The sequence below is a fragment of the Salmo trutta genome, chromosome 1 (genome assembly GCF_901001165.1).
Source record: "Salmo trutta chromosome 1, fSalTru1.1, whole genome shotgun sequence".
NCBI classification, from domain to species: domain Eukaryota; kingdom Metazoa; phylum Chordata; class Actinopteri; order Salmoniformes; family Salmonidae; genus Salmo; species Salmo trutta.
Genome location: NC_042957.1, coordinates 23,073,912 through 23,092,599, shown reverse-complemented (window position 1 = coordinate 23,092,599; position 18,688 = coordinate 23,073,912). Strand labels below are relative to the sequence as shown.

At 41.8% G+C, this 18,688-nt stretch overlaps 1 protein-coding gene across 3 annotated transcripts in view; it reads right to left on the bottom strand.

Annotated features, from left to right (window-relative positions):
- Positions 1 to 15,206: 15,206 nt before the first annotated feature.
- The window catches only part of LOC115188991 (potassium channel subfamily K member 2), a 51,251-nt gene continuing 47,769 nt past the window's right edge, over positions 15,207 to 18,688 (bottom strand). For all 3 annotated transcript variants that reach the window (XM_029747873.1, XM_029747843.1, XM_029747863.1), the window contains one exon: positions 15,207 to 17,613. In XM_029747873.1, the coding sequence (XP_029603733.1) occupies positions 17,263 to 17,613 (351 nt within the window). In that variant the 3' untranslated portion in view covers positions 15,207 to 17,262. The remainder of the gene's footprint in view (positions 17,614 to 18,688) is intronic.

Here is an 18,688-nt window from a genome sequence, read left to right as displayed (position 1 = left end):
ATGAAATGAAATGTATTCACTACTGTAAGTTGCTCTGGATAAGAGTGTCTGCTAAATGACTAAAATGTAAAAAAATGTAAAAAATGAGGGTCTGTAAAGTGTATGGCTCAAGTGGTCATCGGAGGAGGTGGTTAAAGGGGGAGAGCAAGCAAAGATGGTCAGCTGGAGCAAGTCCAGGGGCAGGCAGCACGGTGTCATCAATGTGTATCAGAGTCCTGATGAAGTTTAAGCTCAGCCATTGCAGTTCATGGACTCTGCAGTTGGTGTAGCTAGATACTGTAGCTACTGCTACCAAAATGAAGAACCCACTTGGGTGAAGCTATGGCAGTCATGTGGTGCCAGAAAGCATACCACATTCCAATAATAATTAAATAGTACACAGATCAAATTCAAATAAAATGTTATTGGTCACATGTGCTGAATACAACAGGTGTAGATTAACAGTGAAATGTTTATGTATGAGCCCAAAAATGCAAAGCTAAAAAAGTAAGACAAATATTTGCTAAGGAAATAGTAACACAATAAAAGCAATAAGGAGTGTACCAGTGCCGAGTCAATGTGCAGGGGTACGAGGTATTGAAGTAATACAGTACGTACATGTGGGCATTGGTAAAAGTGACTAGGCAATCAGGATATATAATAAAGAGAGTAGCAGCAGCAGCGTGTGTGAAAGTATGTCTGTGTGTATGTAGTGTATGTAGTGTATGTAGTGTATGTAGTGTATGTAGCACGTGCGCGTGTGTGTTGGAGTGTCAGTGTAGTATCTAGTGAGTGTGCGTAGAGCCAGTGCAAGGGAGTCTGTTCAAAACAATTAACATAAATAAATAAAGGAGGCCAATGTAAATAGTCTGAGTAGCCATTTGACTAACTGTCCAGCAGTCTTATGGCTTGGTAGAAGCTGTCCAAGTGTCTTTTGGTCCCCTACTCGGTCCCAGAGTAGCCTTGTAACTTAGTCCTCCCTACGATCTTCATCACTGCACACCTCAGCTGTCTTGCTTTCGAGCTTCTCTCCATCCTCAACCTCCAGATACTGGCTGGCATTCAAATCAAAACAATTGCCAGCCAGCTAACATTAGCTAGCTAGCCAAACAAACGACTTGCCAGCCTCAGTCTTGAAACTCTGTGGTAGATTTTGATTATATTAATTAGCTATATTAATTGTTCATTCTTAAAACAGAAAGTTTGTAGGGAAAAATGCCATAAAAATGTATTAATTTTTACAAATATTTACAAAATGTACAGGATAGGTATGCTGCTGTTGCCCCCTTTCCATAAAGGCTAAGTCTGATTTACTGTGAAGTGAATACTGATTCAGCTCTGTCATCCGGCAGCTGCTATGCAAATCAGAACCAGAGGAAGGTTCAGTCAAATAAGTAAAAAAGAAAAAGGTCTATTTGAGTGTAAATCAGCACATAGAGATGTCCCTAGCGAATCATTTGAGGTAGGATAATGGTGTGTGGAGACATAGTTTTGCTTGGAATTCTGGTTGGAACCCTTAGGGAAGCCGTATAAATGTTTTGTGAGCACCCACACTCTGTTTGTAAGGCAGTGCCATAAAATCACTCAAATAGGTCTACAACCCCCTAGATACATTTGTTTACAGATGAGTATGAAAGATATACCCAGTGGTACTCCCACACAACATCCGTACAACACCTCAGCAAATGCTTTTCCCAATTGGGGTTCTTTCACAGTTACCAAAACACTCACTATTCGCTAAAACAGTTTAACTCCTGAGACAGACACAATTCCATTCCATGGGCCCATAGCCACGGGAAATAGGGGTGCTGGGGATGCTGCATGAAATAATTTGGCCAAAATTAGGCTACAGTATATTATATTACTCCTGTCTGAATGTCAGAGAGCATAATGTATAGCATAAAATACTACACCAGAGAGCCTAATTTAGCTACAGAGGATCAATAGCTTCTAAAAAAATGGTTGTGGATTATGTTTATCACAAACACTTACACTGCACTTTGGGCAGCACGTGCACCAAATATAGAACAGCTTGTTGCGTTGTGGCCAGAGATATAATCCATTGAATTTTGGAACCTCTAACCCTGGCACTTTGTCTGTTAAACTAATGTGTACACTAGCAATGGCTGCCAATCCTGACTTGAATGGGAAATGCCATCTATGGATTGATTATATTTCTATGGTTGGTTGTGGCTGTCAGTTTGCCTTTCACAAATTTCAAAATACAATCTTGAGAAAAACGTAGGCCTACTGTTTGGCAAGCAAATGCCTACTGCAGAAAAGAGGAGACTAGTCTGTCTGTAGAAGCTAACAATTTTGAGTGATTCTGAGTGAACAGCACTGATTTTCAAAGTAGCTTATCTTGAGATATTGGCACGAGTGCACCGGCCATCACCGGTGAGCAGCCTATACTTCATCTTCAACACTGGGTGAGTCAGTGTCACTGGAAGGTTTATTTTGTAGCCTACTGTAGCCTAGACTAAATTCAGAAAAAAAACCGTCCCTTTTTCAGGACCCTGTCTTTCAAAGATAATTTGTAAAAATCCAAATAACTTCACAGATCTTAATTGTAAAGGGTTTAAACACTGTTTCCCATGCTTGTTCAATGAACCATAAACAAATAATGAACATGCACCTGTGGAACGGTCATTAAGACAGAGTCAGTAGGCAATTAAGGTCACAGTTATGAAAACGTAGGACACTAAAGAGGCCTTTCTACTGACTCTGAAAAACACCAAAAGAAAGATGCCCAGGGTCCCTGCTCATCTGCATGAACGTGCCTTAGGCATGCTGCAAGGAGGCATGAGGACTGCAGATGTGTCCAGGGCACTAAATTGCAATGTCCGTACTGTGAGACACCTAAGACAGCGCTACAGGGAGACAGGATGGACAGATGATCGTCCTCACAGTGGCAGACCACGTGTAACAACACCTGTACAGGATCGGTAAATCCAAACATTACACCTGTTGGACAGGTACAGAATGGCAACAACAACTGCCCGAGTTACACCAGGAACGCACAATCCCTCCATCAGTGCTCAGACTGTCCGCAAAAGGCTGAGAGAGGCTGGACTGTGGGCTTGTAGAACTGTTGTAAGGTAGGTTCTCAACAGACATCACCAGCAACAACGTCGCCTATGGGCACAAACCCACCATCGCTGGACCAGACAGGACTGGCAAAACGTGCTCTTCACTGGCGAGTCGCGGTTTTGTCTCGCCAGGGGTGATGGTCGGATTCGTGTTTATCGTCGAAGGAATGAGCGTTACACCGAGGCCTGTACTCTGGAGCGGGATCGATTTGGAGGTGGAGGGGCCGTCATGGTCTGGGGCGGTGTGTCACAGCATCATCAGATGAGCATGTTGTCATTGCAGGCAATCTCAACGCTGTGCGTTACAGGGAAGACATCCTCCTCCCTCATGTGGTACCCTTCCTGCAGGCTCATACTGACATGACCCTCCAGCATGACAATGCCACCAGCCATACTGCTTGTTCTGTGCCTGATTTCCTGAAAGACAGGAATGTCATTGTTCTGCCATGGTCAGCAAAGAGCCCGGATCTCAATCCCATTTAGCACGTCTGGGACCTGTTGGATCGGAGGGTGAGGGCTAGGGCCATTCCCCCCAGAAAACTTGCAGGTGCCTTAGTGGAGGAGTGGGGTAACATCTCACAGCAAGAACTGGCAAATCTGGTGCAGTCCATGAGGAGGAGATGCACTGTACTTAATGCAGCTGGTGGCCACACCATATACTGACTTTTACTTTTGATTTTGATTCTCCCTTTGTTCAGGGACACATTATTAAATTTATGTTAGTCACATGTCTGTGGAACTTGTTGAGGTTATGTCTCAGTTGTTGGATCTTGTTATTTTCATACAAATATTTACACATGTTAAGTTTTCTGAAAATAAACGCAGTTGACAGTGAGAGGACGTTTCTTTTTTTGCTGAGTTTATATATAATATATATCAGGGTTTCCGTTAGCAACATTTGGTGCCGAACAAGTGACAGGGAAGATTTACATTTATTGGGTGTTTGAGAAATGTACTGGTCATCCGTATGCATTGGATGCTTAACCCATTAGGGTGTACATCCACGCAGCCAGCGCCATCAAAAAGCAAGGGATATTGGCCAAATTAGGCATATTTACATGTCCTTATAAACAGCCTTTAACAAATGACAAAACACTATTCCTTGTTTTTTGATGTGTAGCATATGCAAAACTTTATAGCCTATTGTTTTATTGGTTTTACTTGCTAAACAATAATTGTCCACCTCACGGTTCAGCTGTCAGAGATTTGAACACTGAATGAATCAGGGCAGTGCAGGCACAGGTGGCAGGTAACCTAGCGTTTAAGAGCATTGGGCCAGTAACTGAAAGATCACTGGTTCAAGTCCCTGAGCCAGCAAGGTGGAACAATCTGCCGTTCTGCCCTTGAGTGAGGCAATTAACCCCCAACAACAACTGCTCACCAGGCAATGATGACGTGGATGTCGATTAAGGCAGCCTTCCCGCACCTCTCTGATTCAGAGGGTTTTGGTTAAATGTGAAAGACACATTTTGGTTGAAAGCATTCAGATGTGCAACTGGTTAGGCATCCCCTTTTCCGAATGTTTAGGCATCCATTTCATAAATTGTATTATTGGACATTACTTAAATAATGGCCAAAGAAAATGTCTCAACAGAATGAAACAAAACACTTGCGAACTGGTTTAGACCTTCACAAAAGTTTTGAACAGACTATATTGCAGCAATTACCAAGAAAGCCTAGTGCCTACCATACCCAACCAATGACAGTAATACGCTAACGATATTTATTTTACAACAGGCCTACTTATAACCAATGTTAAACTAAATATAGAGCAAACAATTAAAAAGACAGATTGAACTGAATATAGTCAACGGAAATGTTTCAAGAGAATGAAACAAAACAAGTTTTGCATATATATAATAATAATAATGATAAAACAAATTGTTATAAATACGAAGAAAAATAAAAAGCCCTCTGAACAGCCTCAATTCGTCAGGGCATGGACTCTGCAAGGTGTCTTAGGTGTTCAACAGGGATGCTGGCCCATGTTGAATCCAATGCTTCCCACAGTTGTGTCAAGTTGGCTGGATGTCCTTTGGCTGGTGGACCATTCTTGCTACACACGGGAAACTGTTGAGTATGAAAAACCTAGCAGCGTAGCAGTTCTTAACACAAACCGGTGCACCTGGGCCCTACTACCATACCCAGGTCAAAGGCACTTAAATATTTTGTCTTGCTCATTCACCCTCTGAATGGCACACATACACAATCAATGTCTCAATTGTCTCAAGGCTTAAAAATCCTTCTTTAACCTGTTTCCTCCCCTTCATCTACACTGATTGAAGTGGATTTAACAAGGGACATCAATAAGGGATCATAGGTTTCACCTGGATTCACCTGTTCAGTCACCTGCTCAATAGAAAGAGCAACTGTTCTTAATGTTTTTATACTCAGTGTAGATGCATTATTTATTATAAAGGACCCCTCCCCCCCTCCCCCCAGCACTCCCAACTCAAACATCATCCCGAGGCTATGCATAGGCCTAGTCTGTATGTCTGTCTGTCTGTCTGTCTGTCTGTCTGTCAGGGGAATATAGCTTCCCTCGCTCGCCTGGTGCTGCAGATACAAAACATTACCCAAGCTCTCAGCCCTAATGAACTGTTTCTATAGCAACCACCGTGCTGTTTCCTGCATCTCTCAGACACAGAGAATTGCTAAAAGGGTCGTTCCACCTCAAAAAATTCCACCACCCTCCCCCCGAGTATTATTTCTTCATCCTATATAATGTATACCCAGTGAATTGGTGATTCCCCCCGTTCAGATAAATTAGTCACTGAAGTTGTCCCATCCTATATCCTGGCTGCCAGTTCCTGATCTTTGATAACATCATGTGAAGAGTTGCTTGAAGCGTGACAAGAATGAGGGATGGAGGAATACAACAGTGCTGAGGCAGAGGGCTCATAGAGAGGTTGGCTGGTTACTATTTTTATCTTAGTGTGGTGAGCTTTCTGGCGCCCAGTTGCCGTGGCTCACCCAAGTGGGTGATTCACAGAGTGGAAGAGGAAAAGTCCAGTGGCTGTATAACTCAGGCTGATTCCCAGACTTGCCCTCTACAAGATCACCAGCAGACTCCATCGCCATCATTTACCATCCTCTGCCCAGCTCCATCCGCTCAAGTCATGAACTGACCCTCTCCATCTGCAGAGGATGTAGCTTTCAAAGACTTGGCCTCTATTGGTTGACCTTCTGTCATGATATTGTGCTTGTTTGTTGTTTTGTTGTTCCAAATTGGATGTTAAATACTATATTTGTTGAATATTATATAAATGCTATAAATTAAAATCGCCAATTTGGCTGTGATCAATTAGCTTAATTTCTCAGAGATCTAATTATATTTCAATAAAATGATCTTGCAGGAATGTTAATCGTAACTGTTTTTAACTACAGAAAGGATTTCAGAAACAATCTGAGTTGGTGGGTGTCATGGCTTGCTGAAATGACATGGAACGACCCAAAAATGAAAAGTCACTTGTGGAAATGTTGGAAGAACAGAGCAGTTAATAAAGATGACATCAAAACACAAACAAGATACTGAATGAACCACATGAATTAACCATGTGGATATGCCCGGAAGACAGAGTTAATTAAAACAATGGCTCCAGTATAGTGCTGTAATGTAGGGGCCACAATGCGGTATAACATCTCATAACATGTATCTGATTCCTAAAATAACACCCCGACACCAGCCCATGTTTTATCTAGCCACCCAGTAGGTGGGCTTGGGCAGAGAGAAGGTCAGAGGACTATTCATCCTCTCAGCATGGGAGGGGACCCCACAGCCCCATGGACAGCACCATGGACACCCTGTCACAGGCAACATAAAGGTCAAACAGTCAAACACACCACTCTTCCCCTGCAGCGGAAGAGTGGCCATGTTCAACGTTACAGTGCCTTCAGAAAGTATTCACACCCCTTGAATTTTTCCACATTTTGTTGTGTTACAGCTTGAATGTAAAATGTATTAAATGTAGATGTTTTGTCACTGGCCTGCACACAATGCCCCATAATATCAAAGTGAAATTATGTTTTAGTATTTTTTAAATATTTTTAATTAAAAATTCAAAGCTGAAATGTCTTGAGTGATAACTATTCAACCCCTTGGTTATGGCAAGCCTAAATAAGTTCAGAAGTAAACATTTTCTTAACAAGTCACATAATAAGTTGCATGGACTCACTCTGTTTCACCATGAAGCCAATGGTGACTTTAAAACAGTAACAGAGTTTAATGGCTGTGATAGGAGAAAACTGAGGATGGATCAACAACATTGTAGTTATTCCACAATACTAACCTAATTTAGAGAGTGAAAAGAAGGAAGGTTGTACAGAACAAAAATATTGCAAAACATGCATCTTGTTTGCAACAAGGCACTAAAGTAATACTGCAAAAAATGTAGCAAAGCAATAAATGTTTTGTCTTGAATATAAAGTCTTATGTTTGGGGCAAACCCAATAAAACACATTACTGAGTACCACTCTTTCAAGCATAGTGGGGGCTGCATTATGTTATGGGTATGCTTGTAATCGCTAAGGACTGGGGAGTTTTTTAGGATATGAAAGAAACGGAATGGAGCTAAGCACAGGCAAAATCCTGGACAAAAACCTGGTTCAGTCTGCTTTCCACCAGACACTACTTTCCAGAATTCACCTTTCAGCAGGACAATAACCTAAAACACAAGGCCACATCTATACTGGAGTTGTTTACCAAGAAGACAGTGAATGTTCCTGATTGGCCGAGTTACAGTTTTGACCTCAATCTACTTGAAAATCTATGGCAAGAACTGAAAATGGTTGTCTAGCAATGATTAACAACCAATTTGAAAGAACTTGAAGAATTTTGAAGAGAATAATGGACAAATGTTGCACAATCCAGGTGTGGAAGGCTCTTAGAGACTTACCCAGAAAGACTCACAGCTCTAATTGCTGCCAAAGGTGACTCTGCAAAGTATTGACAGAGGGGTGTGAATACTAAAGTAAATTAAATATTTCTGTATTTCATTTTCAATAAAATTGCAAAAACTTCTAAAAACCTGTTTTCACTTTGTCATTATGGGGTATTATAAGTAGATGGGTGAAAAAAAAGAAGATTTAATCCATTTTGAATTCAGGCTGTCACACAATAAAAACAGTATGTCAAGCAGTATGAATACTTTCTGAAGGTACTGAGTGTACAAACAATTATGAACACCTTTCTAATTTTGAGTTGCACCCCCCCTCTTTTGCCCTCAGAACAGCATCAATTCATTGGGGCATGAAGTCTACAAGGTGTGGAAAGCGATCCACAGGAATGCTGTCCCATGTTGACTCCAATGCTTCCCACAGTTGTGTCAAGTTGGCTGGATGTCCTTTGGGTGTGAAAAACCCAGCAGCGTTGCAGTTCTTGACACAAACCGGTGCACCTGGCACCTACTACCATACCCCGTTCAAAGGCACTTAAATCTTGTCTTGCCCTGTCGTCCTCTGAATGGCACACACACAATCTATGTCTCCGTTGTCTCAAGGCTTGAAAATCCTTCTTTAACCTGTCTCCTCCCCTTCATCTACACTGATTGAAGTGGATTTAACAAGTGACATCAATAAGGGATCATAGCTTTCACCTGGATTCACCTGGTCAGTCTATGTCATGAAAAGAGCAGGTGTCCTTAATGTTTTGTACACACAGTGTATATGTCTGAGAAAAATGTTGTTAACAAGTCCAAATGTGCCTTTTTGAAGAATTATGTGTTTTGTCCTGTTTCCAGAAAGCTGGTATCACAGTGGTTGTTTGAATAGGGCTCTTTAAGGACACAGTAAATAGGTGTTTAACTATACCACAAGTCTAGTAACACATTTCCAAACCACTAGTTTTTATTGATCTATAAAAAAGTGTGATGTACCTTGCTGCATCAGTTTTACTGTTCCTTTATTGTTGTGTTACTGTTCTTCTCAGCGGTTATTTATTAGATTAGCAGCTTTCAAACTCGGCCTGTGAGATAAAAAATGAATCAAGCCGTGTTTTTCCCCTCCATTTGAGCTGCTGTGACCATTAACTGAATCTTGAGGCTATTGTCTGTAGAGAATGAAAGCAGGGTGACAGTGACAGTCAGAGGTTTTCTCAGAATCAAAAATGTCTCTTCCTCTCGTTTCTTGGAACTTGGAATTTGGTGAAGAACCCTATTGTCTGAGCATCAATGAAGTCACTCTGAAACAGTTTGAGTGGCCTTAAGCTACCTCACAAAGACCATTGATGAGAACATAAAACCTATACTCTCCATTTCATGAGATGCTCTGCTGCTTGTGCTATACATGACTGCATGGTATTGCATTTTCCTAACGAGGCAGTTTGGCAATAGCAAGTGTCACAGTGCTAGCATTTCCCGTACATTGCCTCCTCTGGGTTTGGAAGCAGTGGCTGGGAAATGTTTTAAATCAATGGACAGCATCTCATGACTAAAGGAGGTAAAAGTTAAAGAACCAAATCTAAGTGTCCAATAATGAGCAGAATAATAATGTTTTAAAAGACTTTCAGTGATGTAGAAATCAAATCAAACCTTCCTCCTCTATGCCTCCCCCCCCCACACACACACACACGCACAACCACACACACAGCTCTAGCATCTCTCAATCTAACACCAGCTTGTCTTGACTCGTCCTCAGATGATCCCTGTCTGACTGAGCCTGACACATCCTTTTCAGTCTGATGTGACAGAGTACAAACACATTAAGAACTCAGTCAATCACTCACCCTTCAATCAGTCATTTCAATCAAGTCTAGACAGGAAATAAAGGCTTGGTTCGTGTGTGTGTGCGTGTGTGGATTGTCATGAAGTGAGGTATGTCAAGTATGTAGGTCATTGTAAAATACAGGTAACTGCCAAAAAGAATGGAAACACTTGAGTAATTAAGGGTTCTGGCGGCTCTGTTATGGTGTGGGTGTATTTTCCTGGTATGGTTTAGGTCTACTCAACCCCTTAGAGAGCAAGGTAAACGACAGTAAATACACAGCCATTCTGACTGATCACCTTTTCCTGATAGTGGATGACAATGCCCACTTCCACGGTGCACGAGTGGTCACTGAATGCTTTTTATGAGCATGAAAACGATGTAAACCAATTGCCATGGCCGTCTCAGTCACCGGATCTCAACCCAATTGATCACTTATGGGAGATTCTGGAGTGGCGCCTGAGACAGTGTTTTTCACCACCATCAACAAAATACCAGATGATAGAATTTCTCTTGGAAGAATGTGTTATCCCTCCAAAAGAGTTCCAGACACTTGTAGAATCTATGCATAGGCGCATTGAAGCTGTTGTGGAGGCTCGTGGCGGCCCAACTCCGCATTAAAACACTTTATGTTGGTGTTTCTATTATTCTGGCAGTTGCATATACACTACCATTCAAAAGATTGGGGTCACTTAGAAAGTTCCTTGTTTTTGAATAAAAAGTACATTTTTTGTCCATTAAAATAACATAAAATTGATTACAAATACAGTGTAGACATTGTTAATGTTGTAAATGACTATTGTTGCTGGAAACGGCTGACTTTTTATGGAATATCTAGCCTTCATTTCTCATAACAAGAATAGACTGACGAGTTTCAGAAGAAAGTTCTTTTTTTCTGGCCATTTGTAGCCTGTAATCGAACCCACAAAAGCTGATGCTCCAGATACACAACTAGTCTCATGAAGGCCAGTTTTATTGCTTCTTTAATCAAAACAACAGTTTTCAACTGTGCTAACATAATGGCAAAATGGTTTTCTAATGATCAATTAGCCTTTGAAAATGATAAACTTGGATTAGCTAACACAATGTGCCATTGGAACACAGGAGTGATGGTTGCTGATAATGGGCCTCTGTACACCTATATAGGTATTCCAGCCGTTTCCAGCTACAACAGTCATTTACAACATTAACAATGTCTACACTGTATTTCTGATCAATTTGATGTTATTTTAGTGCATTCGGAAAGTATTCAGACCCCTTGACTTTTTCCACATTTTGTTACGTTACAGCCTTATTCTAAAATAGATTAAATCGTTTTTTCCCCCACGTCAATCTACACACAATACCCCATAATGACAAAGCAAAAACTGTTTTCTATAAAACTGAAATATCACATTTACATAAGTATTCAGACCCTTTACTCAGTACTTTGTTGAACCACCTTTGACAGTGATTACAGCCTTGAGTCTTCTTGGTTATGATGCTACAAGCTTGGCACACTTGTATTTGGGGAGTTTCTCCCATTCTTCTCTACAGATCCTCTCAAGCTCTGTCAGGTTGGATGGGGAGCGTCGCTGCACAGCTATTTTTAGGTCTCCCCAGAGATGTTCGATCGGGTTCAAGCCCAGGCTCTAGCTGGGCCACTCAAGGACATTCAGAAACTTGTCCCGAAGCCACTCCTGCTTTGTCTTGGCTGTGTGCTTAGGGTCGTTGTCCTGTTGGAAAGTAAACCTTCACCCCCAATCTGAGGTCCTGAGCACTCTGAAGCAGGTTTTGTATCAAGGATCTCTCTGTACTTTGCTCTGTTCATGTTTCCCTCAATCCTGACTAGTTTCACAGTCCTTGCCGCTGAAAAACATCCCACAGCATGATGCTGCCACCACCATGCTTCACCATAGGGATGGTGCCATGTTTCCTCCAGACGTGACGCTTGGCATTCAGGCCAAAGAGTTCAATCTTGGTTTCATCAGACCAGAGAATCTTGTTTCTCGTGGTCTGAGATTCTTTAGGTGTCTTTTGGCAAACTCCAAGCGGGCTGTCATGTGCCTTATACTGAGGAGTGGCTTCCGTCTGGCCACTTTACCATAAAGGCCTGATTGGTGGAGTGCTGCAGAGATGGTTGTCCTTCTGGAAGGTTCTCCCATCTACACAGAGGAACTCTGGAGCTCTGTCAGAGAGATCATTGGGTTCTTGGTCACCACCCTGACCAAGGCCCTTCTCCCCCAATTGCTCAGTTTGGCTGGGCGACCAGCTCTAGGAAGAGTCTTGGTGTTTCCAAACTTCTTCCATTTAAGAATGATGGAGGCCACTGTGTTCTTTGGGACCTTCAATGCTGCAGAAATGTTTTGGTACCTTTCCTCAGGCATGTGCCTTGACACAATCCTATCTCGGAGCTCTGACACGCACTGTCAACTGTGGGACCTTATATAGATTGGGTATGATTTGGAAAGTCACACACCTATCATTTGAATTTACCACAGGTGAACTCCAATCAAGTTGTAGAAACATCTCAAGGATAATCAACGGAAACAAGATGCACCTTAGTTCAATTTCGAGTCTCATAGCAAATGGTCTGAATAGTTACAGTATGTACAGTATATAAGGTATTTCTGTTTTTTAATTTTTAATACATTTGTATACTGTACAGTAAGGCAGCTGAGGTTGAGCATCTGTCTGATTAGGCCTGTCTCTGTGGACAGGTCCAGGGCGAACATCTCAAGTTTTCTGCTAATGCAATGTTCTTTTTTTCCACTGTTCTGATGCAATGCTTGGATGATTAGGCTCTGTACACTGTACCTGTGAGGTCACATAGAACATGTTCTCTCGCCTCACACACCTGTGACTCAAACCCAAATCTTTCATTAGATAATAATTACATCCTCTTACTGAGGATTGTCTTCCCCACTCACAATGATATCTGAGGGAGACTTAAAGCTTATAGCAGTTTGGTCAAAGCTACAGTAGGGTCTATGTTCTTCTTCATTTTTAGGCACGGCCATTTTCAGAAAATATTTATACAGAACAAAGGACAACCAGCTGGGGTTAGAATCACAAGCATTAGCTATTGCATTTACAACTGACATTACGTAATGCCATCCAGCAATCTGCAATAACAACCTTTTATGTATTGTATTGTATCTGGTCAAGGTCTAGAGACTGAAAGCTTGGTACAGTATACTGTCAGTCTGTACATTTTATTTGGTCACATTGAGTTCCCTTTTCCTGTTAATTGCATTCTTCTGGCTCTGAGTGTTGCTTTCTGTGCAGGAACAAAGCATTGATCTTGAGAGTACTTCATATAAAAATACTTTAAGGTTGTCGTGGTCTGAAGAATTCACACATAGACATTAACACATGTCATGCTAAATGGAAAAAGTGTCGTACAAACCTCTTATTGGAAGCAAAGGACAGCTGGAAATATATATGCATTTACAAACACTGGAAGTAATAAATAAATTAACATGCAACATGGCGTTATATACACATCCGTTTATTAGAAATAAATGAAAGAACTAACTGTTCTTTTCTCTTGATATACGTTGTAATCATCGAGACAACTTGAATGCTTCCGGGCACACATACATCACAATGTTAGATCATGAGCATGTTTACATTCATAATGACTCCCAATATCCATTTCTATATAAAAGGCTGAGAAAAATTCAAAATGCTTGAGTCTGGACATTGATGCAAACCACAGACGTGATTATGACGTGTCTTTACCCTTGAAAAATGATGTGACACTACCAAGATCCTTCAGGGGGGGTGGAAAATGATTAGTGATGATCACATATACTACACGTATGCACACACACACACACACACACACACACACACACACACACACACACACACACACACACACACACACACACACACACACACACACACACACACACACACACACACACACACACACACACACACACACACACACACACACACACACACACTGAATCCCCCTGTGGGCTGTAGATATGCTTATATAATGTGATGCACTAGTTTTTCTCTGGTGGTGACAGGACTCCTTACAGTGCCTGTCCATCATACAACAGCCCGGGCAGAAGTCGTACGAGTGAACTCCCATGGGCCTCTGCTCTGAGCTGTGTGAGCATTCTCCCTCATAACCACACTGATAATGGACTGTCCCAATACTGATAAATAGCTTTCTACTGTATCCTCGTCTCCTTGTTCGTCATGATCACTTGATTTGATAGGATATGGCAGATTATAGCTATGGGGGAAACCTTTTTGACATCAGGGGTCATGAAGGAAAGCTAAGGAGACAAGGAATATACACCATTTAAGAGTATTAGGACACTTCTTGGAAATAGGACAAACCTGTCATTGGCTGTCTTTCCCCCCCAGTAACACATGATTCCCTTTTATACTGTACTGTACACATAAAATAGTGCCGTAATGGCAATGATGCCTGCTCAGATTTGTACTGTAAATAAACATTTGTTTCTGCAACATGCTCTCACAGTTTCACGTCAGAATTAAACGTTCATCCATGTTACTCAAACGTCAAAATTCAAAGTTGTTCCAAACATCAAATTTCAAAGTGTTTAAAGGTTACGTTTAGGCATTAACTCCGGAATCTTAAAGTTAGGCATTAACTCTGAATGGTTAAGGTAAAGGTTTTGGATAGGTTTAAAACAAAAATCTACAAAACTACTTTCTATCTCTGGATTCTAATATACAACCTTTGGCACTGGAAGCAGATGGATGAAAGAGATTTTTGTTTTAAGCCTATACCAAATCTCAAAAACAACTTTCTATTGCTGGATTCAAACATGCAACCGTTAGCACTAGAGGCAGATGCTTAAACCCATCCGCCATCCCTGTCCATAATGCCCTAGCAAAACCGAAAACTACTTGAAGGTTACAGCCCTCACTGTTGCTCCTAATGCTCGGTTTCCATGTCATCTCCCGAAATCTGCAGACATGGGCTCCCGAGTGGTGCAGCAGTCTAAGGCGCTGCATCTCAGCGCTAGTAGGTGTCACTATAGACACCCTGGTTTGAATCCAGGCTGTATCACAACTGGCTGTGATTGGGAGTCCCATAGGGCGGTGCACAATTGGCCCAGCGTCATCTGGGTTTGGCTGGTGTAAGCCGTCATTGTAAATAAGAGTTTGTTCTTAACTGACTTGCCTAGTTAAATACAGGTTAAATTAAAAAAATGGCTTGGTTTCAAATACTGATTTGTATCACAGGTGACCTGGCTACTTCAAACATTCATACTTTCAGTTAACAACCATTACTCTGTTCAAAACTGAAAGTTAAATGTAAACCTGTTTCTTGATGAAATGGGCATTTGTAAGACACTTTGCTCTGTATTGTATGATGTACATGTGTGATGTTTTGGCAAGATATGACATTAAAAATGTGATTGGAAATAAGAAAGCACAGAATAAATAATACAGTAAGACACATTAAAGTAACAATCCAAGTCATTTTTTCATTGCGTCTCCCCTCATTCAAGTAACAATCCAAGTCATTTTTTCATTGCGTCTCCCCTCAGCCTTATAACACATTGCATAATCAAACCCATAACCATGCCAATAACCACACCCATTACCCACACACCCAATCAAAATAAAAGTGAGTAAAATCATAAAATGGGCCTGATTTGTATAAGAAAATACAATATATGTATGTCCCAAATATATTTCTATTCAACATGGTGAATAGCCCTGTCAGAGGAAAGAACCCGGATTGAACCTTGAGGCTACCAAGCTATTTCCCTAATCTGCCTTCTACATCCACCACCCACTGAGAAGTATTCATCACTATGGAACTCCATGATATAAGCCTTGTCTTCCTCGAGCTTTGCTTAGATAGCATACTGTTATTCACAGGTGGACACAGGAAGAGGTTTTTTTTATGATGAGTATTCTGTTTAACCCCAGAAATAGTGATGTGCAGACCAAGTGAGGGACTTAATGACGAAGCATTAGCCAAAACGTCTGTGTTTAACACCCCCTCTCCCTCCCCCTGCTGCGTTAAGAAAACCAACCAGAGATGGCAAAAGAAGAATCTTTGTACTATGTGTGCAGATCACTTCTGCTTTTGATGGACTTAACATTGAGATAAATACATATCTTACCTTAGTATTTCCACATAAATGGATGAGTTGTTGGGATACAGAGTTACTGAAGGCAACCATAGAGGTGAATGGTTGATATGCTTCTGTAGGACCATTTCTCTCTTTGATAAATAGAGTGTCTACGTTTGTCTATGAGTGGGAGGAGGGGAGGAGAGGGATGAGGAGGAGAAGAGGTGAACAGGAGGAGTAGGAGGAAGAGAGTGACATTCTATCAGGAATGCGCCTGAATGACAAAGTCACCATTGCAGGCAAGGGAACCTGGGACAATAATAGGGACAGAATGGTTGACACACACAGACAGAGGTCAGAAATATCCCAGTCAGTCCAGCTCCAATCGGAAATATGCTTGTATGCTCTGTCTTCTGTTAAATCTCCACTTCAAATGGTCAAAGTTCATATCCTTCCATGCACCTTCTCCTTGTTACTTGATGTGTTGCTGTGTTCTCTAAAAGACGCATAAATAATGTACAAATATTCTCAAGGATTGCTTAAGTAAGAATTAAGACTTGATAATGACCCAGATAGATAAGACTCAGTCCAACATGCACCGGCAATCCAAAACACTGTTCAAAGTGTTCTTCCATTATTTAAGGCACTAGGAATATTCCTTAGGTAAAAAGCTGCATGTCCTTCTTGACGGTAAAAAAAATGATCCAAACATTCTGCTTTAAAACTGTAAGCGGTGTCATTACTGAAAGCAAGGCATCAAATAAATGCTGCCCTAGTAGTCTGAATACATGAACCATACAAAAGTGTCAACTGAAACGAAAAAAAGACACAATCTTGGAAATACATCAACTGCATGCTCTGTAAGGTTGGTGATTATTGTTGCCTCCTGGTGAGAACCTAACACTTGTTGGGTAAAAGGCCTTAGAGAAAGTTTCATCTTGGATGATACAGTGTTGGACAGTGAAGAACCTCTTCATCTGATGCAGACTTCAGAGCCTCTCTGTGTTTTCAGGTGGAGTGGGAGCATTAATGCGTGTGTCTCTCCACAAGCTCCATTAATTAGTGTGTGTGTGTGTGTATTTGTGTGTGATGATCGATCTACTGTAAGTGATGATCGACCAGTGTCTCTCTCCCTCACAGCACTCAATCGATTACTGCACAGCCTAGTGTGTGTATGCATCTCATCACCTTTGACGAACATGTGTGTGTGCATGTGTGTATGTCTGAAAACTCACCTACAGTATGCATGAGATCTCAGCTTGAAGTGTCTATCTGTCTCTCCAACCAGCCTCTTAACCAATGAGCACAAGTGTGAGCATGAACACACAAGCGTGTGTGTGTGTGTGTGTGTGTGTTAGTCTCACTTAATGATCTCCACTGATGACCATAAATGTGTCTCACCTCCATGTCCCTTCCACAACCCCGGTGTCTCATCACTAGAGGCTCTCTATGATGGCTACCTCAGCGTAGTCCGGACTGAGTCCGTTCAGGTAGAGTCCACTGCCATTGCGGGCCAGGGCTCCAGGGACAGGAGTGAGGGAGAGAGCCAGGTTAGGGTAGGCCTCCCTCTCATCCCCTGGCCCCAGATTCACGGACAGCGTCCTCCTGCCCGGGGTCATCTCCTGGGTGATGGGGTTGAGGCCCAGCTCTGAGGACAGTCGACGCTTAATGGAGGCGGCACGCTCAAACTTGTTGGAGATGTCTACGCTCAGGCGCCGCCGTGTCTCCTTGAACTCAGCCGACACGTTTGCCGTCCACTCTGCTGCGTGGATCCGGAACTCCCCTACCTACAGAAAGATAAAGAAAGAAAGAGAGAAAGAGATAGAGAGGGAGGAGACTTTCCCCCAGATTCATCAAGAATTCCTGATGTATTTGACCTATTCAAATACTCTTTATATACACAGTACCTGTCAAAAGTTTGGCCATACCTACTCATTCAAAGGTTTTTCTTCATTTTTACTATTTTCTAGATTGTAGAATAATAGTGAAAACATCAAAATGATGAAATAAAACATATGGAATCAGGTAGTAACCAAAAAAGTGTTAAACAAATCAAAATACATTTTTGATTTTACATTCTTCAAAGTAGCCACCCTTTTCCTTGATGACAGCTTTGCACACTCTTGGCATTCTTTCTTTCACTCTGTGGTCCAACTCATCCCAAATTATCTCAATTGGGTTGAGGTCGGGTGATTGTGGAGGCCAGGTCATCTGATGCAGCACCCCATCACTCCCCTTCTTGGTCAAATAGCCCTTACACAGTGTGTTGGGTCATTATCCTGTTGAAAAACAAATGATAGTCCCACTAAGCACAAACCAGATGGGATGGCGTAGCACCCCCACAACTCCTCCTCCATGCTTCACAGTGGGAACCACACATGCGGTCACAAAGACAACAGCGTTTGGAACCAAAAATCTCAAATTTGGACTCATCAGATCAAAGGACAGATTTCCACCAGTCTAATGTCCATTGCTCATGTTTCTTGGCCCAAGAAAGTCGCTTCTTATTATTGGTGTCCTTTAGTAGTGGTTTCTTTGCAGGAATTTGACCATAAAGGCCTGATTCACGGCGTCTCCTCTGAACAATTGATGTTGAGCTGTGTCTGTTACTTCAACTCTGTGAAGCATTTATTTGAGCTGCAATTTCTGAAGCTGGTACCTCTAATGAACTTATCCTCTGCAGCAGAGGTAACTCTGGGTCTTCCTTTCCTGTGGCAGTCCTCATGAGAGACAGTTTCAGCATAGCGCTTGACGGTTGTTGCGACTGCACTTGAAGAAACTTTAAAAGTTCTTAAAAAAAGTTCTTGACATTTTCTGGATATACTGACCTTCATGTCTTAAAGTAATGATGGACTGTCGTTT